A 16,468-nucleotide genomic window follows, 5' to 3' on the forward strand; every position below is an offset into this window, starting at 1 on the left:
CGGCGCGCACAGGGGGCAGAAAGCAGCGGGCAGGAGCCACCCGGCGAGGATGCGAGCCATAGGACACGGGTCACACGTAATCTGGAGCCCGTACGAGGCGCCGTGAGCGCTTTGGGGGTTTGCGGACAAAGAGCCAGGACGCGGGTGGACGGGCTCTGGGGCTGCAGCTCTGTCTGTGATTCCTTAAGTCGGGAGTGAAACGCGCGTGGTGGGGTGTTATGTTAATGTCCCCAAGTTTACGTGTAAAGCATTTCTCAACATGAAATAAAGCTCCAGCCAAGGCCTGGGAAACCATCCTGGGCATCGCAGCAGGGGCGGGAGAGGCCCGCCAAGCAGGTGCGGCCCTTGCTGCCAGCGCCCCGAAGACTGACAGTCGCACGGGAGGAACGAGGCGGATGCCCACGACCCCGTGAGGAGGGAAGACCTCTGTGTGTGTGGGGCGGGTGTGGGTGGGGCCGTCACTCTGCCTGGTAGAGGTGTGGCGGCCCCGGCTCTGCCCTGGCCGCGACAGACAAGATGTCTCCCGGGGCGAAATCAGGGAGGGGACGGCGAACGGGCCGTGGCGCTGGGTGTGGCGGCAGACGGAAGGTTCTGGCAGCCTCCCCACACAACGAGCCCAGAACGGCGCGTCGGCCATCGTTAGAGCACAGCGAAGGTGACGGAAACTGCCGGCTGCCCGGCACACACCGCTCACCCCCCGCACCCCGGCTGACCCCTCTTCTCCGGCCAAGACGGTCCCGGCGTCCGCCATCTGGCGAGCACCGGGGGCGAGCCCTGGTGCCGCGGAGGTGGGTGGGGGCAGACAGGAGGGCCAAGGCGCCGCACTCACCGATGAGGGAGTTGAGGGCGGAGTAGGAGCTGACTCGGCGCATCTTATCGATGGTCTCGAAGGACAGGATGTACTCCTCGTTCTCGGGGCTGCCCAGGGTGCTGCTGGCGCTGCTGCTGGTGCTCAGGTTTCCGGGGGAGAAGGCCACCGAGCTGCCCGCTGGCCACGGAGGGCGGGGGGGGGGGGGGCGGTCAGCCGGGGCTCCCGGGACGTGCGCCGCCCACGCGGCCCCACCGGTCTCCTCCAGCCGCGCCCCGCGCCCCCGGCGAGACCCGGGGTCCCGGCAGCCAGGGGCACGTGGGCCGCAGGGGCACCCGTGCCAGGCTGCCTGCGGGTGTGCGGGCCCCGCTGGCCAGCCAGCCGATGGCACAGTGGGCGCGGGCTCACGGCAGAGAGAGGGACGGGGTGCCCGCGCACGGGAGGTTTCAGAAAACGAAACCCACCCCCGCCCCGGCCCAGGGGCCCAATTCTGGCATCTTACACTCTTCTGTCAAGCTCAGGTTCTGCAGAGATTTGTTCAAGCTTCTGGCGGTGGTGACGGCGCGAATGTTTCCGTAGGAGCTCACGGAGCGGAGTCTGGGGGTGCACGGGCTGTCCCGCACTGGGGTCAGGCTTCCCCCCTCTGGGAGAAAGAAGGAGGAGGAGTCAGTGGTGGGCTTCAGGGCACATCGCGCCCCCTTGGCCAGTGGCCACAGCAGCAGGTGACAGGAGCTACCTCCTGAAGTGGCGTGAAAGCCGCCACAGGCCTCCCCACTCAGCGAGGGCCTCTGACACACCTCAGGGTCGGCTGGACGCCGGGTGGGGAGGGGAGGCACGACCAGGACCGACACCAGACGTTCAGGGCACCGCTGGCCACGGGGCCGCCCTGAGGGCAGCAGCAGGCGCCCTGTGGCTCAGCCGCGGGCCGCTGCCCTACAGGCGACGACAGGGTGGCGGCCGGTCGCCCTGCAGGACCCCCCTCCCCCCCCCCGCCTCTGGGCCCTCCTCCAGCGCACCAGCTGTTTCCACTGAGCAAGTTCATTTTCATTTCCCTTCCCTGATGTTCTAAAAGCAGTAACGCTTCTGTTATTGATCACGAGCCTCTTTCCCGCAGAAAAGGCTGCGTTTGTGGCGGGTGGGGGGGGGGGCAGCCCAATATGATGAAATATAAATCCAGCAAAAAGGACAAATGGGAGAACAGGAGCTGCCTAACGTGACTCACGGAACAGGAAACCAACAGCTCATCACGGGAGGAGGTGACGTGCTTTTCCATAAGCCCCCCCCCCCCCCCCGCTCGCGTTTTGCTGTCCTTCAAGATTCCCATGAATTTGATTCCCAAAAACGGTAGGAAAAAAGAAGAGTCAGAGGGTCAGTGTGGCCCCTCCTGCCGCCCTTTCTATTCCGCTAAGTGGCTGGGATGGCGGGAGTCATGGGGCCCGGCCCCAGTCCTGCCCCGGGGTCCCCGGCCGGCCGCTCAGGCATTATGCCGCCATACCTGTGGTCGCTGGAGAAGGCAAGGGGTAATTCTTCTCCTCCTCCATGAACTGCAAGGCCACGGTGCAGAAATTGCTTTCGTACTGGACGACAAGATGACTCAGAGCCACCACCAGTTCCTGCCGAGAGGGACAAGGACAACGACGCTTACCGGTGGCGGGCAGGGGACTGCGGAACGGCAGTGAGGCTGAAAGTTCACGCCGAGCGCTCGAGTCACCAGAGAAAAAAGAAAGGTTAAAACACTTTGCACTCAGTGTTGGCAGGAGGGACTGGCCCTTCGGGGACGCGCTCGCGAGTGGTCCAAGGGGAGCAGGAGCCCTCGACGGGCAGTGTGGGTGGGGTCTCGAGATGTGAACGTGGGCACACAGGCGTGAATGACACCCTCCAGGGGCAAGGCGGACGGGTCATGGGAGCCGGCTGAGGTACGTGTCGATTAGACCCCTGCCGCTGGGTGAGCCATCTGAATTCCGGACACGTTAAAGCAGAGCACATCCGACAGGCCAGAGCGTGCCTCTTACTAAACGCAAAACTTGCAAAGAAAAAGTAGTGTCCAGTCCCTGAAGGGCAGGGAAATTCTCCAGGATCCTTGGGCCCAAGTGCTTGAGGTAAGGAGCACAGGGGCCTCTGCTGCGTGAGCTCCTGGGGGCCCCCAGCTCGCAGGGAATCCCTGTGGCCCCACGCTGCGGGCCTTCCGCACAGGTGCCCAGCTCCACGCGGCCCGGGGCCCTTAGCGGCTGCCCCCCGTTCTCTCCTGCGCTCCGTCTCCTGCCTGGACCCCACAAAGTCCCTCGCCTCCTCCTGCCGTGTTTGCGCACTGCTCCCAAACCCACACCCGTGTCCCCCCCGCCCCCTTCAAGCTCCCGGCCGGCCTTCCCAGTGCTGGCCGAGCGTCTCGGCCTGAGCGTGCTGGCTCCACCCTTCCCAGTCGGCTCCCGCCAGGGACTCCTCGGTCCATGCCCGCGGCACTACGGACCCCTGACCCACCTCCCACCCGATCCACCCGAGTCGGACTGCCCTGAGCCCCCCACAGCCTGCTCACGCCCACTGCCCGACACCCCATCGGGCCCTTATCCGCGGTGCCTACATCCCTGCCACCCGCCCCCCGCCCTGCAAACCGGAGCGCAGCCTCTGCGCAACGGAGAACAAGCCATGTAGGGGTCACCCGCCGGGCCCCTCCCGGCAAACACGCGGCCTGTGCCTTCTGTGGAGAGACTCTCCCCTCCGCTCTGACGTCGGGTGAGAAAAGCTCACGGTGGGCCCTGCAGCAGGAGCTCGCAGCCAGGTCCCAGACCCTCTGACGCAGGGAAGGCCATCGAAGGCCAGACACCGAGCTGGCCGCCCCCCCCCCCCCTCCCGGTGGCTGTGGATCAAGTACGTCCTGCCGGGGTGGAGGACGCGTGAGGCGGCTGCTGCCGGCCACGGGCTCCTGGAGCGCGTCTGACCACAAAACACAGACGTGCGGGCAGTTCTGCCGGGCCGCGCAGCCCAGCTGTGCCCTAGACTTTTGGAAGCAGTTCCCCACAGGCACGCCCGCACGCGGAGATCAGCGCCCCAGCCCCTCCGGCCGGCGGCGTCGGTCCGCCCCACCTTCCTCCCGACCTCCAGCCTTCTGCTCACACGCGCAGCGAAACGAGGCCTTGCCCTCCTGGCTCTCCGCCCCGCCATCCAGCACGGACCCTTGAGGGAGCCAGCACTCCCGCGCCGGGCCTGCGCACTCGACACCGTCCCCGAGCGTCCCCAGCTCACCCCGCGATCCCTTCAGGCCTCCCGCTCGGATGCCTCTCTGGGCACCCCACCTTCACCCGGGGCTCGCCTCCAGGCCCACCCACCTTCACCCGGCTTCACCTCCCTCAGGGCACGACCGCCACCTGCTGGGTCACACCCGCGTCTGTCCAGCCTCCAGCCCACCCCGCCTTCAAGTGCAGGCTGTTCAGGCGGGTTCGGTTCCGTGCCCGATCGTCGAGGCCCGGGGACCCAGGGCGCAGCACACAGCAGGTGCTTAACGAGTACCCACTAAAACGAAGCCTTTCCCTTCAGACACGTTACCACCTCTCTCACGCGGCTCACCCCATGAAGGGCTCAGGGACATCGTGCCCGGGCTCCTGCACTGTCCCGAGGGGAACCCGCTAACGCTCTCCCCTGGTTGCGCGGGAGGTCAGACTGCGCGCCTTCCTGGCGTCCCCCGTGGCCCCCGTGTGCTCTGGCTGCCACCTCCTTGTTCCCCCCCTGAGGACTGCCCCCCGCTGCGTGTGTCCAGTGGCACATGACAGGCTGGCACCGGTGGCCTGGAGATTCGCGCGCGGCCCCGTAACCGTGGCGAGACGGCGGTGTTCGCGGGAGCGCGTCTGCTCCGACGCGACCACCCTCAGGCCCTCCCGGGCAGCTCGGCCCCACCAAGTCCACCAGGGACCTGACAGCCTCTGATGCTTCTCTCACTGCCGCGGAGTCAGACACGCCGGGAAGGCAGGTGGACATCACACTGCTCCTCCGTGCTCCGCGGTCACCACGTACAAATAAACGAGACTCACAGCCGTGGAGGTGGACGGTGGGGGGGAGCCGGGGGTGAGGATGTGGCTGGGCGGTGAGCCACCTCCGCCCCTCGCCTGGCCCTTCTGGGGGGGCAGCTGGCTTCCGGGGGGCTGGGCACCCTGGATTTGATACTTCACGGACAAGTTCACGTCCACAGAGATTTGGGAGGCCGATGTGAATCTGCAGACTCTGATTTTATCAAGTGAGCTCACTGAGTGAGTCACCCTCTGCCGTCACATCGCCTCGTCTAGGAAAGGGTACTGTCACCACACAAAGTAAACGCATGTGATCTTTTCCATACTGAATACGTGCGACTTCATGAAAATCCCACCATACGTCCCCATTTCCCTCCTCTGCCCCAAACAGGGGCACGACAGCAGCTGGTTGCACATGTCATCGGCGCCTCGGCCGCGGGTCAGAGCCGGCGACTCTGACCGGAGCGGCAAGGGGCAGGTGAGCTCGCGGAGCTCGATGCCCAAGCCTGAGCCGTGCTCCGGACCCTCGGGGCCCTGGAGCTGGGTCTCTCAGACCAGCAGGCCGGGCCCGAGCTCCCGACGGTCCTGCCACATGGCTCTGGACGAGGAGGAGACAAGTGCCAGCGGCGTCAGGGTTCTGCCGACGGTGCAGGGTCCTGTCTCTGAGCAGGCAGCACCTCTCTGCGCGGCTTTCCCCGCCCACCCCGCTCAGGCCGCGTCCTCTCTGCAGCTGCTGCCCTCCTCCCCAAGCCTCTGTGCCCCACGTTCCCACAGCAGACGTGGCCTCATTGTCTCGGGGTCGAGCGCAGCCACCCCAGGCCTCACCCAGCACCCAAGCACTTGCGGGAAGAATGAGGAACTCAGCACGGTGAGAGCAGGTGTGCTCCTGACATGTAGGGCCTGGCGTCGAGCCACCGTCCTCCCCTCCCCCTCCTGCTTTCTGCTCCAGCCACCCGAACGGCGGGCAGCCCCCGGGCATACCATGGTCCTCACACCCCTGGGCCTTTGCACACACTCCGCCCGTCCTACCTGCTCTCCTTGCCCCTCACCTCCCTGGCTCCTGGCTGCTCAGCCCTCCTAACCCAGAGGTGAGCTCCCACCTCCGGAAGCCTTCCTGACTCCTCTTCCCCGACGAGGCAGGGCAGGCATCACGCTGACGCGCTCCAGAGAGAGCTCTGGGCCCCCCTCCGAGGCCCTGCTCATCAGTGAGGGCTCTAGAATGACTGCTGCTTGCCACGTCTGCCCCTTGGAGGCAGGCTCGTCTCCCGCTCTGTGCTCCGAGGCCTCGGACGCACAGCCTGCACGCTGAGCCCAGGACGCGGGAGCAAGTCCCCTGCCTCCAGATGAGTCGCTCCTTAGCGGGGTGGGCTCTGATGTGCAGCCACGCCCCTGGGACGCAGCCACAGCGGGGAGCCCCCCAGGCAAGGCGGTCAGCAAGGCACCTTCGGGACAGATGTGGCTACACCTGGGCATTCTCGTATCCAGAAAAAAGGGACACTGAGTGGACTTCAGGCAGGAACGGGACCCCAGGGCCCACACTGGGGCCGTGTTCGAGAACACGGCAGTCCCAGGTGCGTGCTGGCCAGTCTCCAGATACTGGAAGCTGACGGGGACGTTGTTTTAATTTTTATTAACGTTCCTTTTCACATTTCAGATTTCCTTCTTTAGGAGGGATCTCAGTGGACAATGAAAGAAACCACTAATTTGCCACTCTGATCAGTGGTGTCCAAGGGGAGGCAATCTGCTGCAGGAGCACGGAGGCTGGCAGGGCTGCAGGAAGCGTGCCTCCGATCGAGAGAGCGCGGGCAGCGAAACAGGGCCCACCGCCAGGGTCTCAGGGAGCCCGTCCTTCCGTGTCTCCGGTCTGGCGGAAGTAAGCTTGCCCAGACTGCGTCCCTCCCGAGAAAATCAGGGGGTCCACGTGAGCAGACAGCCCCAAGCCACACCCTGTCCTGAAAGGCGCCCGGCCTCCCTCCTGCCGTTCCGCGACCTCAGCCACACCGGGTGCCGGGTGGACACACGATGCCCGGGAAGACCGCCCGTGCCGAGGGGACAGTCTTCTCCAGGCCACCAGCCGCCGTGCGGGTACCCGGTGGCGCCTCCACTGGCAGGGGCGGGGGGTGGGGGGGACCTCGGGCTGTGCCGGGCCAGCTCCCGACAGAGACGCGAGGTCTCAGGCGGAAACCCGAGGCCTTCGCGCACGTGTGCAGACGAGTCAGAGCTGCCCCGTCGCGAACGTGTTCCGTTCCGCCGCTGACAAACACGGGGGCGGGGAGGGGGACACACTACACAAACCTTTCCGTCTGTCTGTGGGTGTCTACTGCTCTTTTAGTCGCCATGATGTGTGTATGTGATGCTCCCAGGCAGGAAGGAGCCTATTTTACAAGCTGCCAGGAGGCGCAGCCTGTTAAATGCCTTTAAATGAAGCAAACACACGAGTATCTGGTGAAGAAACGCATTCTGTAGAGAATTAAACAAACATTTAAAGGTCCGCTCTCTAAAGGACGTGCGCCCCTGGGGACGGAGGGCTCACAGCTGCGGCCGAGGCCACGGGCTCCGATCCCTGAGCGCCGCGGGACGCTGGTCGCGAGGCGCTTTGCCGCTGCCTGCGGACCCGGGGGCCACGCACCTTGCGGACCACGGGGCTCCCGTCGTTGATCAGCTGGGCCAGCATCATGGCCACGTTGTGGTCGATGGTGGTCGAGTGGTCGGTCCTCTCCGCCGAGTTGCCCACAAACGTGCCGAGAGCGAAGACCGCCGCGCAGCGCACCTGCGGGCCGGGCCGGGTCACGGTCACGCCACGGAGGGCGGCTGCGGTCTGACCCCCACCCGGCCCCTTCCTTCACGTGCGGCGCCCGGCGGGAAGCCGGCACCCTGGCCTCGGCTGGCCTGGGCACGGGCCGCGGCGGGCTCACCTCAGGGATGGGGTCGGAGAGGAGGCTGTAGAGCTTCTCGTGCGCGCTGTCCCTCACGCCGCACCACCTGGCCGAGTCAAAGTTCTGCCAGATGCGCCCCAGGCAGATGGCCACCCACTGGCGCAGCAGCGGGTGGGGGTCGTTGAGCTGCTCCAGGCAGATGGCGATCAGATTTCCCTGCAAGCAGGCTTCCTGCGAGAAGGCACACGACGACCCGCATTCACCCGCGGCCCGGGGCAGGGGGAGGGGCCGGCCGCGGTCACAGGCCCGTTCCCTGGGGAAACTCTCACGCCGCCACATTTGCCCAGGTTTCCTCGCTCCAAACCCACCACCTTCAACGTGCCCTGCGGACGGCCGGCTGGGGAAAGGAAGGGCCCCGTGTCCTGTGGTGCCCCCTTCTGGGGGGACCGGTTCAGCAGCCGCTCAGACCAGCATCCCCGCTCCCAAACAGGGCAGCTCCGGGCGGCTGCGACACTTACCTGTCCTGTGTTGTAGCTGTTCACGATCACAGCCAGGATGAAAGCCGTCATGGTCCGATGCTCAGCCTGGAAAACACAGGTTGGCCTGGGTTTGCGTGTCCCCGTGGCGCAAACTGGGGGCTCTCTCTGTCCTGAACCTTAGTGACAAGCTTGGTGCTCCAGGTCAAGACCCAGTGCTGCTGCCTTCTGACCAGAGTCCACGGGACAGAAAACCCCGCAAGAGGGTCTGAGGGCTCAGGGCTGGCCGCTTAGCATGGCTGTTCCCCAACAGGGGCAGGACGGGGCGGGACGGGCCCGCTGGGACCCTGTGCGCACAAGCCTGTCCCGCTCACCCTGTACCCCGTCCGAGCCTGTGGAGACGCAATGCCCGCCACCGCCCAGTGCGCTGGCAGAAAATGCACGACTCCAGCACCCTGACTCGGTTCCCGGCTTCCTTCTTTGTGTCGCGTGGGTCTGTCCTCATCCTTCCCTTGTGCCTCTGCTAGCTGGGGAACCAGTCTGCTGTCCGTAACAGAGTCGTGGTGCCTGGTGTTGTTAACGTGCACCTGGGGCAGAGTCGGAGGTCGGTCTTTCTCGCTCTCGCCCTTGGATTAGTCAAGGCTGCCGATTCCAACCTTCCTCCTCCGGTCTTAACCCCTCGAACTCACGACTACGGCCTGTGTTCACGGCCGGTGCTTATGTAGATGGCCGCACGCTAGCCCATTCCTTAGCCCCGTGCTGTGTTCTGCGCCCCCGTGGGCTCGGTCTCTTCCTGAAGCACGGGCTCCATAAGCCCTTCGCTGGGCGTCCGAACGCGACCAATTGTACGTCTCTGACCACGGGCTGGCTTCACCGTGTCCCGAATGGTGCGCGAGGTGGTGGGGGGTTCCGGGGTGACAGTCACTTTCCTCCAGCGTCCGTGGCTGTCAGTCCTCCTCCCGGTCCTCTCAGCTCCTGTGCAAAGCCCTCTTCTCGTTCTGCTTACTTTTAAGATCTTCCCCGTTTGCCTTTGATATTTTCTACCTCTGTTGGGGTGGGCCTTTGTGTGGATTTGCTTTCATTTAGTCTTCTCCAGACTCACGGTGCTTTCACTGAGAACTCATTCCTTTCTTCAAACCGGGAAAATTCTCGGCCGTGATCTGTTCGCGTCCTGCTTCTCCCCATGTCCCGGGTGCACACTCTGGCCTCAGGGTGGCAGCAGTGAGACCCCCCCGCAGGCCTCTGAGTCGCCTTCATGTGCTTCATTCCAGGTGATTCCTCCAGGAATTCTCTCACTGACTGTGCCATTCTACCGTTCGGTTCATCCACGGAGCTTTGGACGGCAACGTCTGCGTCTTCCGCTTCCGGGACCCCCGCAAAAAACTGCCTACTGATTGAAAGAATCTAGTCGGTCCTTGTTGAGGATGAGTAAAAAGGAAAAAATAGATTATTTCCTTATAGCAGATGCAGAAGTACTTCTGAAGAAACAACCCAGTGGTGTATTTCTGGACATAATTAAAGCAACAAATTGTTTCACTGAATCGTCTAAAACATACTTACCCTTATGCATTTTATAGTCTTTTCCAGAGAACTCTATTACGTTCGGTTCTTGGCTGCTGATTTCCTGTTTGCTGACTCCGCTCAGTGCTCCGTCCTGCGGGTCAGGAGCCGGCTTGTGCCTCTGGCCTGAGTCTCGCGGGCTCCGGGCCGTGCAAGCGCCTTGCAGGGTTTTGGTTCTGCTTCTTCCAGGGCCCCAGAGACCTCGGCCCAGACGTGGAGAGACAAACGGGGCCCTTTTCTGAGCCCTTCCCATGGGGGGTGAGGGGCCAGCCTCAAATGCTCCCGTATCCACAGGGGTCCGTTATGGTGCCGCAGCTCTGCCCGTCCTGGGTGCAGACCAGGGTCCGTGTGCACAGGGAACCCCAGGGTCAGCGCCCCCTTCCCGCTGTGGCTCCCCTCAGACTTCTCGCTTCAGTTTTTGGCATGGTGGCAATGTTCTTCCTTTCGAATGTCACTATGGGTTCAAAGCGTCAACGTGTTTGCAGCCAAAGAAGCGGGGCCCACGTGTGCCGGCTCGGCTCACCGCTTGGCCACGATCACCGCTTCGGTGTCCTTGTCCCTTTGGTCGACTGGATTCTTGCCCGAGAAGCAGGGACGCGGCTGTTTCCAGGCCTCACGTGAAGTGTCAGCTTGCACCAGCAAGGATGAGGCTGTTCCCACACTTGAGTTGAGACACTCGTGCATTACCTGCCTTTTCTGTAACGATCCAGCCTTTAACGTCTCCTGGTTTTTCTCGTAACCAGCATTTAGCTTAGAAAAGCCGTGGGGGGGCGCCTGGGTGGCTCAGTCGGTTAAGCGGCCGACTTCGGCTCAGGTCATGATCTCACGCTCCGTGAGTTCGAGCCCCGCGTCAGGCTCTGTGCTGACAGCTCAGAGCCTGGAGCCTGTTTCAGATTCTGTGTCTCCCTCTCTCTGACCCTCCCCTATTCATGCTCTGTCTCTGTCTCAAAAATAAATAAACGTTAAAAAAAAATTAAAAAAAAAAAAGAAAAGAAAAGCCGTGGGGATGAGCGCTGACACTCGGAACACGCCCGCGAGACGGAGCGACATCGAGGAGGGGACTCGGGACGTCTCCGGTTCTCTCCGCCGTGCTGGGGGCTACAGGGACGGAGCCCAGAAGTCGGGGACGGTGCAGCCGTGGGGGTGCCGTGTACGCACGTCCCTGCCGTTCAGCGTCTCACAGAATAAGCTAACTTGGAACTTCAACGTTCACACTCTTCTTTCCTCCCCTGCCTTCCTTCCTGATTCATAAGGCACATCTGCCTCTCGTCGTGTTCCAGAACCTTCACGAGGCACACGAGCTGTCACATCAGAGACGTGCAAGTACTCATTAATCTAACGCGGCTGACAGGGTGCGAGGGAGAGTGGCTCCTGCTGTGCCGAGAAGACGTGCCAGGGGGGCAGAGGAGCGGAAACAACCAGGCCAGGCCGCGCGTCTCTCCTACGCGGACGCACCAAGGGAGCGGCTCTGACGTCAGGTGCACGCCGCCCGCCCCCGCCCCGCCGTGCCCCCCCCGCCCCCGCCCGCAGGGAGCAGCCCCGGCCACGGCCACCCCAGAGCATGACACGCCGGCGAGACAGACGACACGGACCCCGAGGGTGTCCCGGGAGGGGACGAAGCCTTACTGGCATGTACGGGTCTGCCAGGACCGACAGGAAGTATTTGTGACCGTTGTCCTTCACCAGGTCAGCTTGGCACGACTGGGGAGAGAAAGAGACAGGGAGAGACCGTGAGTGCGCGTGCCAGCAAGGGCCCTCTTGCTCCCTGTCACGGGCGAACGACGGACGTGCGGTCGGGGTCGGCTGCCTTAGGAGTTTTCTCCTCCCGCGTCCAACGTCCGCTCGGCAAAGGGGCCGGAATGGTGCCCGCAGACGCACCTCACGCTCCCTCGCACGCGCGGCCGCTCCAACGGGAGGGGGCCCTGGAGGCGGCCCTCGCCTCTGCGCCCCTGCCCACCCCCTCCCTTCCCGCGTTCCCCTCCTCCCGCCTTCCGAGAGGGGGGCACCCGGCACTCGAAACCCTCCCGTGTTGCCGCAGACCCAGCCCCCGCTGAAGCTTCCCCGGGGATCTGGGGAAAATGATCCCTGGGATTCACTCGTGTCACATGTTCCTACTTCAGCCCGCGCTTCCCAGAGCAGAGGCCCAGTCCTCACGCCACAGGAAGAGCGCTGAGGCGGTGCCGCGGAGTCAGGGGTAAGCGCACGGTCAGGGGCGCGGCTCCCCCCGCTCTTCGGGCCGCGCTGCACCCACAAGCACCTGCACGGCTGTGGGTTCACGTGCTCAGCACACGTCCGAGGACCCGCTGGTGCCGGGCGCTGCTTTGGTCCCGGACGCAGAGACGTGACACGCACCCCGCTCCCGGTTTCTGGAGGAGACCACCGTGTGCGTGTGACGGCCGGGAGACACTGGGGACTTGGGGGCTCAGGGGAAGGAGGGGGCGCCTAAGCCGAGGGGCAGCTGGGATCTTCTGCAGAGTCGTCACGGAGGCGAAGGCGAGCCTATCCCTCGGGATGGGGGACGCAGACGGCACGGGGCTTCGGATGCCGCGCGGGGACCCCGAGGAGGCCTGAGGGGCCTGGGAGGGTCAAGGTGGCGGGTCTGCAGGTTGGCGTCTCGAGGGGACCACAACGGAGAGTGAGCGGGACCCGAAGGAGAGGCGCAAGGGCAGAGGGGGTGGAGACGGGGGCGACCCTGGACACGGGAGGAGGAGGCTGTTCCCCTGGGATCTGGGCAGGAGGGGCCCGGGGACCCACGCGCCCGGCAAGATCGCAAGAGGCGGGTGCCGGTGGACAGGTCCGCTAGGAGGAGGAGCTCAGTCTGGGGGCCACTGCATTTGAGGCGCCTCTGAGACCAGCAGAGCCGTCGAGAGGCAGGAGCACGTAGCCAAAGGGCAGGGCGCGGGGTCCAAGCTGACCTTCTAGGTCGGAAGTCACACCCGTGTTGGGTAGGAAGACCACAGAGGTGGAGGGTGCTTGGGCCACGGGGGATGGGGCCCCGGAGGACACGGAAGACGGGTGCCCGGGAGCAAGGGGCTTGTAAGTGACGCCCGGGGCTGAGGACTTGGAATCCCGGAGGAGGGAGCCTGGCTCAGAGACGGCATCAGTGTTCCCACGAGCACGGATTTCACACCAGGCTGGCGGGCTTGGGGGGATTTTGTACATGCTGGCTGGTCGAGGGGCTCAGATGATCGAGCCCCAGACACTCGGGTAGAGGATAACATCTGCATGGCTTTGGGTGAAACCCTGAAGGTGGGACAAAGTTCCTGTTTGCACGTAGGAGAGGAAAGGGCGGAACGGGAGGTGAGGAGCTAGGTCTCATGCCAGGATGCCCTCTCGCCAGCTGGGGGACCCCACCTTAGAAACCCGCACTCGACTACTGGAGTGGCCAAGGAAACACACATCCAGCGGCATCCGCGAGCGGGAGAGACACACAGATCACGGACGCCCCCATCCTTGGAGACGGTGACCCTCGGAACGTGGCCGCGACACCGAACAGGCTCCTGGGTCGATTCTAGAAAAACTGATCTGGGGTAACACGTGCACAGAGACATGGCACGCTCCGTCCGGAGGTGAAAGGCCATCACAGAAGAGTGAGGACAGAATTTCTGACGTGTGTTCCCCCCAGCTGTGTGCCCCTCACCCCCGGCCGTGTGCAGCCCCCTCCCAGCTCTGTAGACGTCGCGCCCGGCCCTGCGTCCCCTCCACACCGCCCACTTCTGGGGGCTCTGATGATCAGGTGTTTCTGCCTCTCTGTACTAAACCCATCAGGCGGCCGCTGGACTCCCGTTACGTGGGAGCTGAGCAGGTAGGCGTCGGCGGTCAGGAGGCAGGGGCACCCCGGACTCAGGTCAGCAGGCTAACTCCCGGAGAGCCAGGGAAGCCAGGGAAGCTGAGGGGCCTGCCGCGCTGAATGAAGTTTGTGACAGAAGAAGGAGAAAGGCATCAACGCCCTATCCTCTCTGCAGACACTCAGTGCAGAGGGCCTGGGGGAGGGCAGCTCGTTCACAGCCACCCAGCGGCACCGGTGGCCCTGGGGGCAGCGGTCGGGTGCCAGGGTCTGAGAACAAAGGCCCCTTCTTCTGTTTCTAAACCAGGCGCTCGACAAGTCAGATCAAGGCCTACACGTCTGCAGGGGAAGCTCCCTCAACCTGTCTCATCAGAGAGGAACACGAGGCCACTGGTTCACATCCCACCCATTCGGGAGGGAGGCCCGTGTCGCAGCGCCACACTTCCGTGCACCTGCTCTGATGGGGCGGGTCCCCCAGGGGGAACCGCCAACAAGGCCACCTGCCTGTTCGGTCCTTGGCAGGAGACGCCTACCGACCGGCTCTGAGCTCGCTCGGACTTTCACCGGCTTCGCTGTCCCAGTCCCGTCCTCCGTCCACACCGCAGGCAGGGAGCCGGGACACCCGTTCCCTGGCCAAGCGCCTCGCTAGAAGAAGGAACACGGGCCTCTCAAATGCAACTGACGGCCCCGCAGCAGCTGCCTCCCTAACCTTTTTTTTTTTTAATTTTTTTTTTTAACGTTTATTTATTTTTGAGACAGAGCATGAACGGGGGAGGGGCAGAGAGAGAGGGAGACACAGAATCGGAAGCAGGCTCCAGGCTCTGAGCCATCAGCCAAGAGCCCGACGCGGGGCTCGATACCACGGCCCTGGGATCCAGACCGGAGCCGAAATCCAGTCGGATGCTCAACCCACCGGGCCACCCAGGTGCCCCCAGGGAATGACATTTTTGAAACGAGGGCCAGGGAGGGGAGGAAGAGAAGCAGAGCAGCAGAGAGGGACGTGAGCACGCACCTCACGTGAGACGCGGAGACGCGGTCTGCGGACAGGTACAGGACAGAGCAGAGAACAGGACGGCTGGGGTCTGCGAGGCTGAGTGTAAGAGGCGAGGCAGCTGTTCCTTGTGGGCACCCTCTGGCACAGCCGGCCTCTTCCTCCTCTACGAAGACTCCAGTCTGTTCTGGGGGGGCGGGGGGCAGAGGCACAACCGAACACAGGTGGACAGACTACTGTCGGCGGGACAGTCCTGAGCACCGGTGGGCGTGGCGACTCATGACCCGCCGTGCCCTTGGAGAAACACGTTTTGTAAACGTACTTTAAAAGTTCAAAACTCGGGGCGCCTGGGTGGCTCGGTCTGTTAAGTGTCTGACTTCAGGTCATGATCTCCCGGTTTGTGGGTTCGAGCCCCGCGTCGGGCTCTGTGCTGACAGCTCAGAACCCGGAGTTGCTTCCGATTCTGTGTCTCCCTCTCTCTCTCTCTGCCCCTCCCCTGTTCATGCTCTGTCTCTGTCTCAAGAATAAACATTAAAAAAAATAATAAAAAATAAATAAAAGTTCAAAACTCAAAATGCTGCAGAAAGGCATAGATGGGGAAGTCTGCTTCCATGCTGGGTCCCTGCAGGGACTGGCATGACGTTTGGACGTAACACGAAAATAAACGTTAAACACGATGCAAGTTGAAGCCTCCCCTCAGCGCTGCGGTAACTGCCGCGTTGGCCTATTTCTTCTTCCGGCGCTTCTCTGTGTAAGCGCAAGAAATCCGAGGACCGTGGAGACGGAGCTGGCCCTTCCTTCGACACGGGGACCACCGTCTGTGCCCGGCACCTCGCGCTTCTTCACGTGCCGCGGCCCTGCCACACGGAGAGTTCTGTCTTCACGGCGAATGCGGAACAGCCCTTCGGAGCGCGTGGCTCGTTCATGCACGCACAGGCCAGGCTGTGGATTCCCAGAAGCAACACGGCCCATCACAGGGTAGGTGTGTGTGCAGTCTCGGCACTCTGTCCTCGCAGCTCAGCCATAAGGCACCTGAGCGCTTGCCCATCTGAGACGTGAAAAAACCCATATTCGGTGCAGCCCTACCGTGCGCTTTCCTCATCGTGGAGAAGCCTGAGCCTGTCCCGTGTGTGTAAGTAAGGGCCATTTGTATGGGAACTGTGGGTTCACGTTCATTCTCTGACTGTTTCTCTACTGGACTGTTAAAAGAGTTTTTCTTGATTTCTAGGAGCTCTTTATATATTATGAAGGCTCGCCTTTCACCTGGAAGAGGAGTTTTAAGTATCTGCGACCCACCAATGCTTGCCTGTTTGAAAATTTGCTCGTGTTTTTTTTCTTCCCCCCATGCAGATGTTTTATTTTCATGCAACCAAATCTATTAATTTTCAGAGATAGCTACATTTTAAGTTATAGCTGAACAGACTTTCATCACTCCAAGGTTAAGCTAGAATTTGCCTGGGTTTTCTTCTAGTGCTCTTGTGGTGTCATTCTTTGTATTTAAATAATTTACCTCTTTAAAGTCAATTCTGGTGTTCAGGATGTGCAGACAGCGAGCTCCCCTAGTGCCAAAAATTCGGGAATGCATCATCTTTTTTTTTATTATATTTTTTAAGTTTTATTTATTTTGAGAGACACAGGCAGTGTGAGAAGGGGAGGGGCAGAGAAAGAGGGAGAGAGAGAATCTCAAGCAGGCTCCACACTGTCAGTGCAGAGCCCGACGCGGGGCTCGAACTCATGAAACCATGAGATCATGACCTGAGCTGAAACTGAGAGTCGGACGCTTAACCGACCGAGCCACCCAGGAGCCCCCGGGAACGCATCATCTTTACCGCTGAGCTGAGATGCTGACTTGACCACGCACTATGCCTTGTGTGCGCTGAGGTCCATTTCTGTTGTGCCCGTTTGTCAGCCTGTCTGTCCGTAATCCAGCCCCACAACGCTCTTTATTACTGGCGCTTCATCGTTAGTTTTG

At 62.6% G+C, this 16,468-nt stretch overlaps 1 protein-coding gene across 4 annotated transcripts in view; it reads right to left on the reverse strand.

The window, feature by feature from the left end:
* Window positions 1-16,468, reverse strand: part of RPTOR (regulatory associated protein of MTOR complex 1) — a 330,740-nt gene that overhangs the window by 50,067 nt on the left and 264,205 nt on the right. For all 4 annotated transcript variants that reach the window (XM_019465972.2, XM_019465973.2, XM_019465976.2 and 1 more), the window contains 7 exons: window positions 11,345-11,419; window positions 8,201-8,266; window positions 7,722-7,913; window positions 7,436-7,576; window positions 2,304-2,421; window positions 1,311-1,451; window positions 830-988 (listed from right to left, as the gene is read on the reverse strand). In XM_019465972.2, the coding sequence (XP_019321517.2) occupies window positions 830-988; window positions 1,311-1,451; window positions 2,304-2,421; window positions 7,436-7,576; window positions 7,722-7,913; window positions 8,201-8,266; window positions 11,345-11,419 (892 nt within the window). The remainder of the gene's footprint in view (window positions 1-829; window positions 989-1,310; window positions 1,452-2,303; window positions 2,422-7,435; window positions 7,577-7,721; window positions 7,914-8,200; window positions 8,267-11,344; window positions 11,420-16,468) is intronic.

The sequence above is a fragment of the Panthera pardus genome, unplaced genomic scaffold, assembly GCF_024362965.1.
Source record: "Panthera pardus isolate Hobbes unplaced genomic scaffold, ASM2436296v1 HiC_scaffold_3, whole genome shotgun sequence".
NCBI lineage: Eukaryota > Metazoa > Chordata > Mammalia > Carnivora > Felidae > Panthera > Panthera pardus.